General features: G+C 34.1%; 2 protein-coding genes across 2 annotated transcripts; both read left to right on the top strand.

The window, feature by feature from the left end:
* Positions 1-620: 620 nt before the first annotated feature.
* On the top strand, positions 621-3520 carry LOC140806689 (uncharacterized). Its single transcript, XM_073163236.1, has 3 exons — positions 621-2675; positions 2790-2863; positions 3070-3520. Exons 1-3 carry the CDS (start codon positions 621-623, stop codon positions 3518-3520), a joined length of 2580 nt encoding a protein of 859 aa, XP_073019337.1.
* An 8536-nt stretch (positions 3521-12056) lies between these two features.
* On the top strand, positions 12057-15992 carry LOC140807903 (uncharacterized). The gene is made up of 5 exons (XM_073164859.1): positions 12057-12346; positions 13380-13680; positions 14197-14355; positions 14499-14794; positions 15606-15992. Exons 1-5 carry the CDS (start codon positions 12146-12148, stop codon positions 15819-15821), a joined length of 1173 nt encoding a protein of 390 aa, XP_073020960.1. The 5' UTR covers positions 12057-12145; the 3' UTR covers positions 15822-15992.
* The last annotated feature ends 2879 nt before the right edge of the window (positions 15993-18871 follow it).

Below are 18871 nucleotides of genomic sequence, written 5' to 3'. Positions count from 1 at the left end.
TTATCGCTCTTTTGCACGCAGCTCCACAGACACATATTTGATCATTTAAGGATCTTTTCATGCTACCAAAACAATCTACTGTTCTATCAATAACCTGTGGTTATTTGATTAAAGTTTGGAAGTCTGGTGAACTAAGGGTTCTTAAAAATCCAGAAGTGTAAAGTGATCACTAGGAGTTCCAAAACAGGCAATGGAATAAGTCCTGATTGGATTGGGCTGTTACAAACGATTTGTAAAGTCAAAGTCTTTTAGTGGAATCCTTCCTACCAAAGGAAGAAGGGGTGACGTAGGAGTATTCAATCTCCGAACATCCATAAAAATACTGTGTCTCTTATCTTGTGCAAACTGCTATCTGTTATTCATATCCTTGTTGTTTAGATTGTCAAATCTTTAAGAAATATCTGTCAAAAGGAAGTGAACCGTCTTCCGCACACTTTAGTGGTTCACCTCTTTCGACCGTTTGAGAAAGGAGTTTTTCGAACCGCCTAAACACGGTTGAAAATACATTTTAAATAAGAAAATGTGAAAGAGTTCATTCACCCCCCCTCTTAACTCTTTCTCGATCCTAACAATTGGTATCAGAGCAGGATCTTCTCAAACATTGATATCTCTTGAATCATATGGCATCTTTCAATAAAATCCCTATGTTCTCCAAAGAAGACTATGATGATTGGAAAATTCGCATGCAGGCACATCTAGCAGCACAGGATGACGATATGTGGTTTGTAATTACTGATGGACCAATGAAGATAATGAAAGCAAACACAGTTGTTGGTGTAACTGAAGGTGCTCCTCAAATGATAGAGAAGCACAGATCTGAATGGACCGCTGAAGATAAAAAGAAAGCAAACTTAGACAACGTTGCAAAAGATATTCTCTATAAGACTCTGGATAAGAACATGTTCGCCAAAATCAAGACATGCACCACTGCAAAAGAAATATGGGAAAAACTCACTCAATTGTGCGAAGGAAATGATCAGACCAAAGAAAACAAACTGACAGTGGCTATTCAAAAATTCGACAATGCAAAGATGAAGCCAAGAGAAACTCTTGCAGAATTTGATGAGCGATTCAGTAGCATTATCATCGAACTCACCTCACTTGGAAAAGAGTACTCCAACAGAGAAATTGATTTAAAGGTCATGAGAGCTCTTCCCAGAGAATGGGATGTGAAAACTATAGTCATGCGAGAATCCAAAGATCTAAACAAACTGAAACTCCATGATCTATTTGCTGATCTTAAAGCATATGAATTTGAGCTCGGGATACGAACCGAAGAAGAGCCGTCCACAACCCAACAAACAAAGGCCTTGGCAGCGGCTACAGTGACTCTTCCGGTCGAAGAGTCCACAAGTAAGAAATCGGCTGAGCAACTAAGCAATGAAGCCATGTCTCTGTTTGTTAAAAAATTTTGTAAATTTATGCGCAAAAATCAATCTCAAATGAATAAACCTTATTTTAAAAAGGACCATACTGAGGATGGTCAAGGTTGTTTTAACTGTGGAAAGAAGGGACATTTTATTGCAAAATGCCATAAGCCAAAGAAGGATGAAAAGAAACAGGAGAATAGAAGACGATTCAAAAACGACAAGAAATTCATCAAGAAAAAGAATCAGAAAGTTTTAGTTGCAGAAGAAGACAAAGGCAAATGGGGTGAAACAGAGTCAGAAAAGTCTTCTTCTGAAGAATCTTCGAGTGAAAGTGAAGACGAAAGAGTCGAATGTCTTATGGCCAAGGAAGATCAAGAAGCCACTGATGAAATGGAACTAAAGAAGAAAAACATAGAAAAGTCATCATGGTTCTTAGACAGTGGATGCTCAAGACATATGACAGGAAATAAAGATCTCTTGTCAGAAGTTGTAGACCTCAAAGGACCAACAATCACCTTCGGTGACAACTCTAAAGGTAAAGCTATGGGTAAGGGTAAGATTACTCATGGCAAAATCATCATCAAAGATGTTCTTCTAGTAGAAAACTTATGTTACAATCTGATCAGTATAAGTCAACTTTGTGACAATGGGTACACGGTTGAATTTCATAAAGAAAAATGCATGGTTAAAACTAATGCAGGTTCTACTGTGTTGACTGGTTATCGAAGTCAAAATACCTATAGAGTAGAATGGAATGATCAAAATTTAAATGCATCTACCTGTTTCGTTGCTTTAAATGGAAATAAAAATTGGCTATGGCATAAAAGGCTAAATCATCTAAATTTCAAATCCATTGCTACCATTAGTAAGCTTAAGCTAGTATCTGGACTGCCTAACGTTGATTTTGCCAAAGATAAAGTATGCAATGCTTGTCAGCTTGGAAAACAGGTTCGATCAACTTTCAAAAGCAAAGGAAGAAACTCTTCAACTAGATGTCTAGACCTTCTTCACATGGATCTTTTTGGACCAATCCCGGTGATGAGCTTAGGGGGAAAGAAATACACTCTGGTCGTTATTGATGACTATTCTAGATTTACATGGGTACTATTCCTTGGCTCCAAAGATGAAACTGCCGATCATCTAATCAAGCTGCTCAAGAGACTTCACAATGAGAAAAGGGAAAACATCAACAGAATCAGAAGTGATAGAGGAACTGAATTTCTGAACAAATATCTAGCATCCTACCTTGAAGATCATGGGATTAAACACGAGCTATCAGCTGCAAGATCGCCTCAACAAAATGGAGTAGCAGAAAGAAGAAACCGCACACTGAAAGAAGCAGCTAGAACCATGCTGGCTGAATCCGGTATCTCGCAAAGATTTTGGGCTGAAGCCATTAACACAGCTTGTTTTACTCAGAATCGATCTATGATTAATAAAAATCATGAAAAGACTCCATATGAAACATGGACCGGCAAAGTGCCAGAAGTGGGGTATTTTCGCATCTTTGGCTGTAAGTGTTTTATTCACATAAATGACAAAATACATCTCACTGCATTTGATGTAAAGGCTGAAAACGGCATCTTTCTGGGATACTCAGCAGTAAGTAAAGCATATAGAGTATATAATCAAAATCTCTCACTGTCGAAGAATCCATACATGTTGTATTCGATGAATCATCTATATGTCATGACAATAGCAATAGCAACATGCATGATCTGATAAATAATTTTGAAGCTGCTAACCTTGAAGCTAGCAATGATGATGATGAAATAGACATACGAAGAACAGGTGAAACAATTTCTAAAGAAAATCCAACCGGTCAAGAAAACTGTCAACAAACGAATGATCCAGAGAACAACTATCAACCGCAAAACACACCACTGGCAGAAGAGGCAACAGAACAAGAAAATGACATCATTCAACCAACCGAAGAAGATCAATATGGACCATGTCTCCGGTGGAAAAAGGATCACCCACTCGAGCTGGTCATTGGTAACCCTACTGCTCATCTTAGAACTAGAAATCAAATGATAAGTGAATTTTTGCAGGCTGCTTTCGTTTCTCAAATTGAACCCAAGAAAATTGATGATGCTCTTCTAGATACAAACTGGATAGAAGCCATGCAAGAAGAACTTAATCAGTTTTAAAGAAACAGAGTATGACACTTAGTATCTCGACCTAATGATGCTAATATAATTGGAACTAGATGGGTTTATAGAAACAAAATGAATGAAAGTGGTTTAATCATAAGAAATAAGGCTCGTCTAGTGGCTCAAGGATATAGACAGGAGGAAGGAATAGACTTTGATGAATCATTTGCCCCGGTTGCTAGATTAGAAGCCATTAGAATATTTCTAGCGTTTGCAGCATTTAAAAACTTCAAAGTATATCAAATGGATGCTCTGTCTCTTGCTACATCAGTCGCTCTCATGCGAAATACGCTCAATCTTCCAGCTAGTGCAAATCAAAATAAGTTTGACTCTTTGATGGATATTCATGATGACTTCAGCACAGAACCAGTTCCACCAATTGCCTCTCAGAAGGCTTCTTCGTCACAACCTTGCACTAGTTCCAAACTCACTTCACCAGGCATTTCGACAACAGCTCAGCTGGAGCTAAATCTTATTCAGGATACTTAACGGTCAGAACAACAGCTAGCCTCTCCCACTTGTCGAGATGTTTTATCTGATACACATGATAAATCTGCATCACCCTAGGCTATTGTTGAAACAAATCAACCAACTCATGAAGACACGGTTCCTACACCATCTGAAACACTTCTGAAAGAAGACTCTTCCTTTCCCGAACAACAATGCGGTCTAGATATTTCAATTGTCCCAGTTGTTTCGTCACCACATTCTGATACTGGCATCATTGCCTCTCAGCCCTTTATTGAGTTAATCAAAGCTTCAGCTCTTTCAGTCGATGAAGCAGAACAATTTCTATCTGACTTTGATGCTGCTCAACTATATCAGGACTCTATTGTATCTTCACCAGATCCTCTTCAGGTTGTTGCTCCAATGGAACTTCAAAATCAGCCCTCAGCTTCTTCGACAGACATTCAGAAAGCAGAGATAAACATCTCCTCAAAACCTTCCTCTGCCAATGATCAAATTGACAAACCAGAGGAATCCAAGCTCATTGGGTCAGCATCTTTTGTATCAACTGACGACATTGATAAATTTATTGAGAGTATCACGGATGACCCCCTTGACATTGACCCCTCGCCTTCATCTGCCAAAGCAACCTCATCTAAATTAATTGCTTTCAAGGGCAAACTTCTTGCTGATCCCAAAGCACCTGAAGACGAAGAAATTTTCGCAACTGAAGAAGAAGAAGTTGTCGAAGCAAACTTTCATCAGGATCTGCTAAGCCGACTTGTCAATATGGATCAGTCTATCCTCGTTCTAAACCGCAAACATTTTGATCTAAAAGAGGATCTACAGACTATCAAGAGCAGTATATCTAAGGATTTTGCTGCCATCACTTCAAAGGTTTCCAACAATCAGTCGACTACTGTAAATATGTGCCTTGGTCTTTCATCTCAAATCACTCGTATTGAACAAAGAATGGATGCCCAAGGAGCTCAACTTACGGAAATTATGGACTTTCTGGTAAATGGTGATGTCAAAAAGGGGGAAAGAGAGCAAGAAAAGCTTATTCAAAAGGAACTGGCCGCTCTAAAGAAAAAGGAAGCCAAAGGATCAGAACCTAAGAAATAGCAATATTGTCTCTGATTTGGCTAACAGAATTTCGGCTCAGTTTTATCATCACCAAAAAGGGGGAAATTGTTAAGAAATGAAATTTCAGGAATTTTGGTGTATGACAAATTAGAAATCAACCGCGGTTGGAAATTCTCAACCGCTGATTTTCAACCGCTTATTCTTTAGATTTCAGCCGATTCATTTAAGAGACTTACTTATTGCTAAACGACATTCCCTGACCGGTTGTATGCATTCAAAACCTTGAAGTCAACAATCTCACATCGATTCCAAGGAAGATGTGCATTTATCTCTCCTTCCCAGAAAGGAGGTTCAGAGACAGTTTTCATGATCTGATGATATATGCACAGTCGCCTAAAGAAGAAAACCTCAAGTAAAGAGCCTCAAATTTATGATAAGAAAAAGGAAGATTAAATGCGGACATTTATTGCTCATAAATATGAAAGCGACTTATCTGTTTCAGGAGCTCAGGTTTACGTTAACAGTACTTTCTGACCGTTAGATCTTTTAGCTATATCATCTGGGAGGAATGCAAGTTATGCACAAGCAAGCTACACAACTCTAACATCGATTGAAAAAGTTTATAAGCTTGCCTTCATAGAGATCTTTGAGCACTTTCACAGTCTACATTTTCCATTATCGCTCTTTTGCACGCAGCTCCACAGACACATATTTGATCATTTAAGGATCTTTTCGTGCTACCAAAACAATCTACTGTTCTATCAATAACCTGTGGTTATTTGATTAAAGTTTGGAAGTCTGGTGAACTAAGGGTTCTTAAAAATCCAGAAGTGTAAAATGATCACTAGGAGTTCCAAAACAGGCAATGGAATAAGTCCTGATTGGATTGGGCTGTTACAAACGATTTGTAAAGTCAAAGTCTTTTAGTGGAATCCTTCCTACCAAAGGAAGAAGGGGTGACGTAGGAGTATTCAATCTCCGAACATCCATAAAAATACTGTGTCTCTTATCTTGTGCAAACTGCTATCTGTTATTCATATCCTTGTTGTTTAGATTGTCAAATCTTTAAGAAATATCTGTCAAAAGGAAGTGAACCGTCTTCCGCACACTTTAGTGGTTCACCTCTTTCGACCGTTTGAGAAAGGAGTTTTTCGAACCGCCTAAACACGGTTGAAAATACATTTTAAATAAGAAAATGTGAAAGAGTTCATTCACCCCCCCTCTTAACTCTTTCTCGATCCTAACAAAACGAATATTAGTTTGAAATAAAATCATTTTAGATTTTGAAATAACTAATCCATTTTGAATAACAATATTTTTAAACATTTCTAAATGTTTAAAATGTGTTTCAATGTCATTAGAAAATACTAAGATATCATCTATATAAACAATTATAAAATTGCTATAGTTATAAAAAATATCATTCATTATTTGTTGAAATTCTGAAGGGGCATTTTTAAGGCCAAATGGCATTACTGTCCATTCATAATGTCCTATAGGAACATTAAAAGCAGTTTTATATCTATCAGATTCTTTTATTTGAATCTGCCAAAATCCTGATTTTAAATCAAATTTTGAGAATATAATTGCATGAACTAATCTGTCTAATAAATCTTTTTTATTAGGAATAGGATGCCTAATCCATTTTAAAACCTTATTAAGGGGTTTATAGTTTATGACTAATCTAGGAACACCTCTTTCCTGTTCAGAGTGTTTATTAACATAGAAAGCAGTACAAGACCAAGGAGATTGAGAAGGTTTTATCAAACCTTTATCTAACAAAGAATGAATTTTATTCTTACATAATTCTAAATATTCAGAATTCATTTGACAAGGACGAGCCTTAGTAGGAATATTTCTTTCCTGGAAATCATCTTCATAAGGAAGAGAAATAATATGTTTTTTCCTATTCCAAAAAGCATTAGGAAGATCATCACATATCTCTAATGAAAATTTATTATAAATAATTTTTATTTTTTCCTGTAATTTAGGATTCTGTAATTTATCATCAATTGTAAGAAATTTTATTTCTTCTTTTAAAGAGTTTATTTGAAAAGTTTTTCTTTCAATCTGTTCTTGTAATTCATTTAAAATTCTATGAACAGGTTTAGTTATAAACTTAAAGGAAATAGGATTACCTTGAAAAGTTCCTATAATACATGTTTCATCAACATAGGTTAAAGGATATATTTGATAAATAAAAGGAAGACCAAGTATAAGTTGGCTAGAAATATCTTTTGCTAATAAAAAACTGGTTTGAATACAGTTTTTATCTTTGCAAATATAAGCTTTGGGTAATTTATAATTTATTTCTAAGGATTCTCCTCCTGCATGTGAAAGAGAATGAGTAGTTTTATGAAAATATTTTGTAGAAATTAATCCTTCCTGTATAACATTTAAATCTGCATCACTATCTATCATAGCAATGAAATTCTTTTTATAAGAATTATCAATTAATAAAGTAATATTAGTATACCATTTTTGAGATATTATCATACTCAAAACAGATAAATGTTTCTGATTATTATCAGGAAATGAAATATCTTGAATATTTTCAAAACTTTCAGAAATTGAATTATTATTATTTTCAATGACTGAAATACGATAATTTAAACTATTATTGTTATTATGTAAAAATTTTACTTGTTCTTTAATATTATCAATCTCTTTAACTAAATCCTTTATAGTAACTGGATTTTGTTGATTATATTTTTTCTGTAAAAGATTTTTAACTTCTTTCATAGAATAAGCTTGTTCTTATTTAACAAGAATGTTATTATCATTACTACTAGTTGAATCAGTGTTCTCCATTTGATCAATAATAGTAGATTTTAATATTGGGTCCTTAATCATTTTAAGGAATTCCAAAATATTATTGTTAGTTAAAACATTAATATTCAAATCTTGAAATTGAGACATAAGTTTATAAAACTCATCATTTTTATTATTATTATCCTCAATAGGATTTATACAAGATTTTCCTTGTATACAATTATTGCATTCTTCTAAATCAGAAATATCTGATTCATTATCCAAAATTTCTTCTGAATTGTAGGATTCTGAAGAATTCTTAGTTTCACTATCAGAATTATTATTTGAATCCATTATTATTTTAAATAATGTTTCTTTTAGATTATCATCTATATCTAAATTATTAATTTTGTTTTTAGCCCAACATTGATTAGCATAATGTCCTGGCTTTTTACATTTTCTACAAATTATTAATTTATTTTTAGCTTTATTAGCTTTTCTTTCAGCATTCCATGATTCACGGATATCTTTTCTTTTCTTCTTTCTATATTTTTGTCTATCAGACAAATGTCTTTTCTTATAAATCTTTTCATCTTTATCTTTAATTTTCTTCTTACCTTTATTAGGTAAGTCCATACCAAATTGATCACAGAATTTTCCTAATTGTTTTTTCTCTAGTAAATTCTGTCTTTTAATTTGATTATTTAATTTTAATTCATTACAGAGAGCTAAACCCTCTTGAATACAAGTATTTATTAAATTACCATAAGTGTAATTATCATAAGAAATATTAATATCATCTTTTCTTAATACTTTTCTAACCCTTTCAGCAAATAAGAAAGGTAAGCCATCTATGAATTTAGCTTTCCAAAGACTATTATTACAGTCTGGAATTTCATAAATTCGAGATAAGAAAGTATCTTTATACCATCTAAAATCAGTAAGTGTTTTACATTTTAGATTACTTAATAAAGTTCTAATTTGTTCGCTATTATCAGTGAATTTTCCAGTGAAATGTTCAATCATAGTCCATATTAATGTATAAACTACATTTTCTAATTGAATATTATTCTCTATTTTTATGGAATTAAAGATTTCATCTTTTTGAGAATAATGTAAATAATTATCCCACCAACCTTTAAATTGGCCAGTGAATCCTGCTGTTATAATTTTAGCAATATTTTTATCAGTATTACATGATGATTTACACACAGTACTATACATAAGCATTCTGTGAGCAGTATTATAAATTTGCCTATCACTAAAACCATCAATAATTTATTCATAAATATTTTTTCCATTATAGCTATTAGCAAAAATATATTCATTTTCTTCAATAAGAACATCCATGGGAGTATGTTTATTATAGTAATATTTGGATGTAGTAGGTCTATCAGCCCATTTAATTTTATTAATTTCATTATCAGAATGATTATTAATTTTCTCTAATTCTTCAAACTCTTCATTAAGAGTATTTAAATTAAGATTTCTAAATTTTTCTTCTATTAATTTTTCTATATCAGAAATAGAAGATTTAAATTTAAAATCCTTTATATCAGGAGGGGATTGTATAGATGAAGTGACAACAGAAACAATATTATTTTCTGGTTCTTCTATATGAACATCAGGTTTTATTTTATTAATAGCTAAAATAATTTTATCAATACGATCTTTAAGAGAATTTATTTCTTCTCCTATAATCGTAAGATATAAATTTGTATAATTCTGTTTTTCAATTATCTGATTTATATGTTTAACAGTAATTTGTAACTTATCATTTTCAAATAATTTTGAAAAAGCAGTAAAATTTAAAATTTTATTATTCTTTTCTATAATAAAAGATTGTTGAGGAGGATAAACAGATTTTTGAATCTGTCCTGAAGAAAGTTTATAATTTCTTTCAAGAATAGAAATATAATCTATAATGAATGTTTTAAAAAACCAAGGAACAAAATGTATTAATTTATTCTGTTTTTTACAATATTTATAAAATGTTGAAACAATATACTCAAACTATTCTTCAGAAAAACTTTTAAAGTACCAATCTCTGAAAGATTCTCATTTGGGTAAATAAAATTCTGCATTGATCTTTGCTCTAGCAGAAGATCCTTTATTAAAATCAATTTTTGGTTTACTATCCATTTAAATACTAAAATTTATTTCTGAAACTGTATCAGTTTCTCTAACTTTTTGAAAGTTACTTTTATGAACAATATTATTTTGATTTATAATTAAATCATCTACTGTATTAGTAGATTCTAATTCTTCCCTAACTTGAGAAGTAGATGCTCTAGAAGTTTGTGGTATATCTACCATATAATCTAGAGGAGAAATAAAAGAATGACTAGATCTTGATCTAGCATAAATAGAAGATGGTAATAATCTTCTTTGTTCATTATTAAACTGTATTTGAAAAGATCCTTCATTATTTTGTATAACTTGTTGTAAATCTCTATTTATTATAGGATTTCTAGGAACAGCTTGTTCAATTATCCAGTTTTCTGGAAGTTCAATTTCTTCCCATTTTATAGATCTACGGGTTGTAATATTAGATCTATTAAAATTAGTTTCTATAAGAATAGTTTATTTAATTTTTTTATCTATTCTTTTACACATAGAATTTAGTGTAAATATTGGTTTATAATAAATATGATAACAGATACATGTAACTTCTGTGCCAGGAGTATAATTATAACCATGAGTTTTAACATTTAATGTTAAAGAATCTAATATATTAATATCAGACAAAGATAAATATAAATTAGGATAAACATCAAAATATACTGGACCATGTGCCAGACTAGATTGAATTATTCCCATCAAGGATTGTTTCCAATTCAAATTTCTACCATCTCTTAAAGCTGCTATAAATCTTTCTGGTAAACCTTCTAAAGTTAAAGGTCTAAAAGCAATTTGAATTAATCCTATATGAATAAATTTATAATTTTTCATATAAGGTATAATATCTTTATTATTTAACAATCTAATAACCATTTCTTCATTATGAAGAGGTACTGATGATTCTGTAGTTTTAACTACTTGTTTAAAACCAATTCTTTCAAAAGTTCCTAACTTATAGATCATTTTAGATTCTATCTTAGGAATAGTCCATTTATTCAATAAATCTAAATTTTCAGGTAAATCATATTCTTCATTTAAACTGTTATGAACAGTTTCCTTTAAACTGAAAATATTCATTTGAATAAAAAGTGCTAAATTATTAACCAGACTATTTCTATGGCTCTGATATCATCTTAGGCTTGAAATCAAATTGATATTTCAATAATATATTTAAAATAATTAAACCAACCATTTCAATAATAATTATTATTATATTTGACGTAGGAATTATACTATTTTAAAATAAAAATAGAGTTTGAAATAGAATTTTGAGTACCTAATTACACCTCTCGACTTTTCCATACCTAGACATGTCAAAACGAGCTGGCGGGGCGGGCCAGCCCGCCACCCGCCGCAACCCGCCATTAGGCGGTGCGGGGCGGGCCAGCCCGCCATTTTGGCGGGCCTCTAAATGGCCAACCCAACCCAACCCACCTTGGGTCGCGGGTTAGACGGGCCAACCCGCTTTTTTTTTAAAAAAAAAAATTCGAAACATTAACATAGTAAAATGATATTAATATTATATCGTAGTAAACAATAATAAAAAATGATATTAATATTAAAAAATATCACGGTAAAATGATATTATAAAATAATATTATTTTTTCTCTGTCGAGTTATTTGAGTTTTTTCCAGGTCCGGATATTAAATTTATTTATTGATAATATTAGAAAATGATATTAATATAAAATTCTGTTATGTTAGTTGATGATGCTAATATATTATTTTTTTTTAGTTTCAAAAAAACGTATAAGAGGATGGATATAAGTTTTGATTCAGGTATGATTCTTTACATTAACAAGTGGTTGTTGGTCAATTTCTTCTATTAAAGTTCTGTATATTGTAGAATTTTAGTATTAATACAATTAACTAAAGGCAATTAGAAACAGGAAGAGGACATCAAAGGAATGGAGAATCTCATTCCTTACTAAATATAACATTCTATCCTAATCTGGCGGGCCAGCCCGTCCCGTTTAGGCCCGCCCCGTCTTGGCCCGCAACCCAAACGGGTTCAGCCCGTTTGGCCCGCCTCCAAACGGGCTGCTATTTTATCAACCCAACCCACTCAATTTTTATAGCGGGGCGGTCCGACCCGACGGGCCTGACCCAATTTGACAAGTCTACCCACACCTCTCTCTATCTTCCTTGGCCCCTTCCGAATTCCGAACCCTGAATCATCCAAAATCATAGAGCAAACTGAATCGGAACTTTGCGAGAATGAGGAGTGGTTCGTCGGAGACGAAATTGGTTCAGGAACTGATTCTATACGCCGCGAGCGCCGCCCTCAGCTGCTTGGTGTTGTTCGTCGGGCTCAGGCAGCTCGACCCTAACCGCGAAGCTTCCAAAAAGGCTCTGGAGAACAAGAAAGAAATCGCCAAGCGTTTAGGCCGACCTCTCATCCAAACAAATTCATACGAGGTTCCTATTGCCTCTGTTTCTTTTCTTTTCATTTCGAGAAATCGTCAGAATACTCCCGTTTTGCATCCTTGTGCCGAAAGATGGGTTTTTAAGCATTTTAATGAGTTGAGACTGCTTCGGAAATTTGACGATGTGGATTTTAGTATGAAGCGCGGGTATCGACGTGGTTGGAGCTTAAGTAGATGCTTTTGATACGTTTGATATTGCGGATAACTATTAGTTTTACTAAATTAAGATAAACATTGTAGAGGTTTGTTTCCTGAAGATTTGGGCAGATATTTGATCCAAAGCCCGTGGGGATTCAAAATTTATGTGTAATTCTAACAAATACATGGAATCACCCACTCGCCTCACTAGTCACTTAACCAATCGGAAATTTAACGATGTAGATTTTAGCATGAAGTGAAGGTATAGACTCCGTTGGAGCTTAAGTAGATGCTTTTGATAAGTTTGATATTGTGGATAACTATTAGGTTTACTAAATTAAGATAAACACTGTAAAGGTTTGTTTCCTGAAGATTTGGGCAGACAGTTGATCCAGAGCCCATGGGGATTCAAAAATTACGTGTAATTCTAATAAAGACATGGAATCACCCACTCGCCTCACTAGTCACTTGACCAATCGGTAATTTGATGATGTAGATTTTAGCATGAAGTGAAGGTATCGACTCCATTGGAGCATAACTAGATCCTTTTAATAAGTTTGATATTGTGGATAACTATTAGGTTTGCTGAACTAAGATAAACATTGCAGAAGTTTGTTTCCTGAAGACTTGGGCAGACAATTGATCCTGGGAAATTCATATTATCTATCATCTGATCGAAATAAATCCACCATTATTTTTGTATCTACGTGGCCAGTAAGACGAAGAATCGTTTATGTTCAATCTTGCGTATCTGATTTAAGTTTCAGTGTAAATTTTAATGTATTTTTGGTTAAGCTACTGAAGCAAGCTTTACTGTTGAAATTGCTTAACAATATCTGTAAATAAACATGCTCTGCTTATTGCATATTCCTTTCATGATGACACAGGATGTTATAGCATGTGATGTCGTCAACCCGGATGAAATTGATGTGAAATTCGATTCTATTGGAGGATTGGATTCCATTAAACAAGCATTGTATGATATTGTCATTCTGCCACTACGAAGACCCGAGCTGTTTTCTCGGGGGAAGCTTCTTTGTCCACAAAAAGGTGTTTTGCTATATGGACCACCGGGCACTGGGAAGACAATGCTTGCAAAAGCAATTGCAAAAGAGTCAGGAGCTGTTTTCATCAATGTTAGAATATCAAATCTAATGAGCAAATGGTTTGGCGATGCACAGAAATTAGGTATTTCTCATAAAATTTCTTAAACTCCGTTCGGCTTTCTCCGTATTACATTTTCTGGGTTGTGTGTTTTAATGTTTGTGACACCTGAAGAAACTGTGGGAGATGGGTTGGTTTTTTGTGTTTAAGTTAGTCTGTAGATGTATCTTTGTGATGGTCACTGAGAGCATTATATTGTTTTTAAAAGTTAGTAACTTATCCTTTTGTTTAAAGTAGAATGATGGAAAGAAGAATTTGTGGGGCTCTGTTTCAGAATTATCTTATTTTCAAGCAAGGATTTCTTATATAGGTAGAACACCTCAGAAATGTGAATATTGATTTTATTTATTTAAAAATTTAAACGATATATTTGAAAGGAGGATTTTCTATTTCTTCTTTTCCATGTTTTTCATGAGATACGGAACTTTTAAAACTTAATGCTCATTATTTTTGTGCTAGTAAGATTTGAAGACACTTGGGTTTTTTAGCAGTTCTCTATAATTTTCTTCTGTTTATTTTTTCTGTACTATTGTTCTGCAGTGGCTGCTGTATTCTCCTTGGCCTACAAGCTCCAGCCAGCTATTATTTTCATTGATGAAGTGGATAGTTTCTTAGGCCAACGCAAGAGTACAGATCATGAAGCACTGACAAATATGAAGACCGAATTTATGGCTTTGTGGGATGGTTTCACTACTGATCGTAAGTTCTTTTATAATCCCATTTAACTGTTTTTTCATGCTCCATGACTGGAGTTTTGCCTTGCGAGGTTCCTCGTTCATTTCAGTTTTATGGGTTGTTTTAGATTGTATCATTGTTTGAATGGCTTGAATTGGTTGGTGTAGAAAGCGCTAGGGTGATGGTGCTTGCTGCAACCAATCGTCCATCAGAAATTGATGAAGCAATTCTTCGACGTCTTCCTCAGGCATTTGAAATTGGGATTCCTGATCGCCGAGAAAGGGCAGCTATATTGAAAGTTCTTTTAAAGGATGAGAAGGTAGCAGATGACATTGATTATGACCGAATTTCCGGCCAATGTGATGGATACACTGGTTCAGATCTTCTAGAACTTTGCAAAAAAGCAGCCTATTTTCCTATTAGGGACCTGCTTAATGATGAGAAGAGTGGAAAGCCAGCTCCGGTCAGTATTTCCTTTTTCTTTTTAATTACATTGGGGTGGGGGATTTTTTGCTTTAACCTGGGTTTGAACTCGGGCTGGGAGAGGTTAATGCAACTACACAACTGGGGGTTGGTGGCCGGTCAGTATTTTCTTTTGTTACTTATTTATGTTAAAAGTTTGCTTCTTGTTGGGGCTAGAAATTTTAGGTTAGTTATCTGTTTTTGAATTTTCATTTGTATCTTCATTTTAGTACAACTGTGTGCTATTACAAAATATCAGATACATGATCCAAAGCTAGATAACCAACATGTTTCTTGATAGTAGATTCTTAAGTTTTATAAATATCATGCTTTCCGAACTCCATCTAGTTTCATTGCTATGCTACGAAATTAGAAGTGTGCTGATTTGGTTGATTGTTTGCTGGATATTTAATGTCTGTTTTGGTCCTATGTATTTGTCTCATTCCAAGTCATCAGCATTACTCTTGAACTTGTGTTTTTGGTACAAATCAATCTTGTGAATTTGGCGATGCACTTTTGGTCCAGAGGAAATTGCAATATCTTGCAGATTGGCGATGATGACTTTATGTGATTTTAATTCTGGTTACTTTGTAAACATACTATTGCCAAATGTTGCTTCGTGTATATATAGTCGTTTTTAAGTTTAGTGCTTATGTATCCTATCTTGGTTTAGTGCCAATGTTTCCCATCTCGCCCAAAATCTAGCACTGAATTTGCACTGATCGGGCCACGGTAATAGTTGCTTTAATTTGACGGGGCTGGTTATTCAAAATTTTCATCTTATATATTATGGTGTCGGTTTTCGTTTTTAGGAGCCAAGACCTTTATCAATGAATGATTTGGAAAGGGTCCTCACCACGACCACAAAAACAAAAGTTGCAGCAGGTGAATACATCCGATTAAGCTCGCTGTCGTCAGGATGGTCAGCCCAAAGAGAATCAGATGATTATCAAACTGTCATTAATGAGCTTTCTAAGCTGGTGGTTTCCCAAATTTTGAACATTCGGTCGGATGCTCAAGATCATTAACCGCCACATACTTATAGATTTACACCATGCTAATTAATTGTGTATGCCTTCGTTTTTTGATACCTTCTTTTGAAATGCTCTCACATGTGAATGTTAACTGTCTTATGAGATTTTTTACATGCTATCAGCTTATATTAGAATCTTAATGCAATAAGTTCATCTATGCATAACCATATTCTTCTAAGGGAAAGGATGCAAATGGATGGAGAGAGTTAACTAAAATTTTAATTTTGGTCAACTGCAATTTTGGTTTTGCATGTTTGTGTCTTTATGATTTTAGCTTCTTTATCAAATTTTAGTTTTAATTTGATTTTTTTGTTTTTTTAAGTAGTTATATTTTTCACGCGATGTTAACAAATGCAATGTTAGGTTTGTCTAATCTATTTCTGTTTATTTTGACGGAAGTTTAAGGATAGATGTAGGTATGTAGGCAATCTTGTCGGTCAATGACAATCAGTTGCGGAAGTAAACTGACTGAAAGATAGAATTTGTAACTGAAATAAAATGACACAAGAGTTTATGGATGTTCGGAGATTGAATTCCTTCTACGTCATTCTTTCTATCACAAAGATAGGATATTCACTAACAGAATTTGATCAATACAAGATCGTATAGACCCACTTCAGTTTTGGACTTAACACTGCCAAAAACTGAAACTCTTAGTATACAATTTTCTTACAGTTCGTAAACTGATCTTAGCACAATTGAATGAATATACAACAAATGACTTGTGCTATTTAAGCTCGAAATATAACCTTGAATGCTACTGATATTCTGATAACTGTGAGCTTGTGAATGTTTTTAAGCAGCGTAACAGCAAGATGAATAGAAGCTTGTTGTTTTTCAACTACTCTTTTTGCCTATTTATAGGCATCTCTTCAACGGTAACAATAAATACAATTGGATTCTTTATAGCTGTTGATTGCCACGTCAACATTCTTCTGACATTTGTACACTGTAGATTCTGAAATGCGGCGTTTCACTACGAGTTGCAGTCTATTTTTACTATTTGTCGGTTGTCATTCTCAACTGATGACGTGTACATCTGAGAGATCAGCTGAAAAACACTCTGTTGGAAAGCTCATAACTGATTGTAACTGATCAGTTTGTTTGATTCTGCTCAACTGATCAGTTCAATGTAGATAAGATTCAGCTGGCTTCAGTTGTCGTTGATAATGTACGCATTAATCTTCGGCTATTGGCAACTATCAGTTGTATGATTTTAGTCAGGTAAGCTCATTCTCTGATCGAGCCAAACTTGCACAGTGAATAGTCCCAAAATTTGTTTTATAAATGAAAGCTCGATTTAAAATATCGCAAGTGCACGATAGTCAAGTTATAATAAACGTACGTGAATACGAGTATCGATCCACAAGGACTGCGTTACACTATTCTTATTTTCACTTAAATTTCTCTAGCAACGATAGATGGAGTTGGTGATTAAACTAAAGTGAATTTAATACTAAAATGATTAAAATGCAAGAACAAATAATCAAGAAATCAATGATTAAATTGGATGAAAATCAAATGAGAAACGAATTTGTTGGGAATTATCAGTTCACCTACCACTCGTGTTCAGATAATTAGACTCGACTTTTACTCGTGCATTCGACGGAATTCCCTAGACTAATCAATATACTCTGTCGAGCTATATTAATACTAATCATAAACATGCAGTAATCAAGTGTCCTCAATTATTTAACAGTTCACGATTGCATTACGTTCTATGGAATCCACTAGCTTTCATCCGGGTGAACTATTACTATCGACACGTACCCAATTCCGTATGTCTACTAAAATTGTAAGTCCGTGGTTTATACTATGCGATCCTATTGTTAATTAGTCTGTCGAAATCGTTAACAACATGCAATAATCAAAGGAAGATAGCTAGGCTTCGCTTGAAACAAGAAATAACAATAGCATAAACAAATCACTTGTAAAAATGTCAAGAAATAATGTTAAACAACGAGTATGGGTAGGATCCCCTCAAATCCCAACAAATTTAGAGTTTAGCCAACCAAATTCATACTAAAAATCAACAATCTATGCAAGAGAAAAAAATACTGAATAATAAAATACTAAATATGACGATGGAAGATGGCTGCGACGCTTGGAATTCTCGAGTTCTTCGAAAGTCTTCCTTACTCCTAGCCTTCTCTCCCAGAAAAAATGATGAAAATATGATGTGTAAGTCTGAAAAACGGCGCCCAATCTCGTGTATTAGGTTAGTGGTCTTGGATAGAGTCCATGAAAATAGAAACAAATCTCGCAGAATCTTGCTGGATCGCGTAACTCGCTAGGGCGGTAGGTTTTGACCGCTGGGGCGAGTGACTCTCGAATAAAAACTTTGAGCCTTCTCTCTAGTCTCGCTGGGGCGGCCACTTTTGACCGCCCGAGCGAGAGATCTTCTGTTAAATTCTCTTGTCCAGGCTAGCAGTCTCGCTGGGGCGGTCAGTTTTAACCGCCCTAGCGAGAGGTCTTCTGTTCGATATCCTCGGTAAGACTAGAATGCTCGCTGGGGCGGTCAGTTTTGACCGCCCTAGCGAGGCTTCTTCGTTGTTGTGCCCATTTTCTGCTATATTTGGTTCCATTCCTACAAAATACCACAAAACACACGAAATCAGTCATATGCTAAATAATGCAAACAAAATGCAAGAATAAACTAGAACAAGCTAATATGATGTATGAATGCGACTCGAAACCAACACTAAAAACACGTAAAAACGAGTCCTATCAACCCCCTCATACTAACCTTTTGCTCGCCCTCGAGTAAAATAGGTTAAAGCACGAGATTCTAAACAGACAAAATAAATAAAAAAAAACGAAATAACCAACACCAGAAAAAGTTAATGGTGAGTTAACAATTTTATGTTCGTGCCTCAGTAAATTTTTTCACATCATAATCAAGTCATTTCACAAATAAATACTCTTTTTCATCTACAAATAAGTCTTGGCACTAATTCGAACGTGTGTGTGTCATGGTGGGTCTAGTCATTCGTACGTCAAATAGATCAATCGTCAAGTTATGCAAGTCACTCAATTAACACTTC

The sequence above is a fragment of the Primulina eburnea genome, chromosome 12 (assembly GCF_022965805.1).
Source record: "Primulina eburnea isolate SZY01 chromosome 12, ASM2296580v1, whole genome shotgun sequence".
Classification (NCBI taxonomy): Eukaryota; Viridiplantae; Streptophyta; class Magnoliopsida; order Lamiales; family Gesneriaceae; genus Primulina; species Primulina eburnea.
Note: the sequence above shows the minus strand (reverse complement) of the source record. Positions and strands in the feature narration are given on the sequence as shown.

What these genes read in the sequence shown, in the direction of transcription:
- LOC140806689 (XM_073163236.1), top strand. Translation starts at nt 621, where the DNA reads ATGGCATCTTTCAATAAAATCCCTATGTTCTCCAAAGAAGACTATGAT. An exon ending in GATCGCCTCAACAAAATGGA is followed by an intron (nt 2,676 to 2,789) that starts GTAGCAGAAAGA and finishes TGTTTTACTCAG; the next exon opens with AATCGATCTATGATTAATAA. An exon ending in GGCAAAGTGCCAGAAGTGGG is followed by an intron (nt 2,864 to 3,069) that starts GTATTTTCGCAT and finishes TCATGACAATAG; the next exon opens with CAATAGCAACATGCATGATC.
- LOC140807903 (XM_073164859.1), top strand. Translation starts at nt 12,146, where the DNA reads ATGAGGAGTGGTTCGTCGGAGACGAAATTGGTTCAGGAACTGATTCTA. An exon ending in TCCAAACAAATTCATACGAG is followed by an intron (nt 12,347 to 13,379) that starts GTTCCTATTGCC and finishes ATGATGACACAG; the next exon opens with GATGTTATAGCATGTGATGT. An exon ending in AGAGTGGAAAGCCAGCTCCG is followed by an intron (nt 14,795 to 15,605) that starts GTCAGTATTTCC and finishes TTTCGTTTTTAG; the next exon opens with GAGCCAAGACCTTTATCAAT.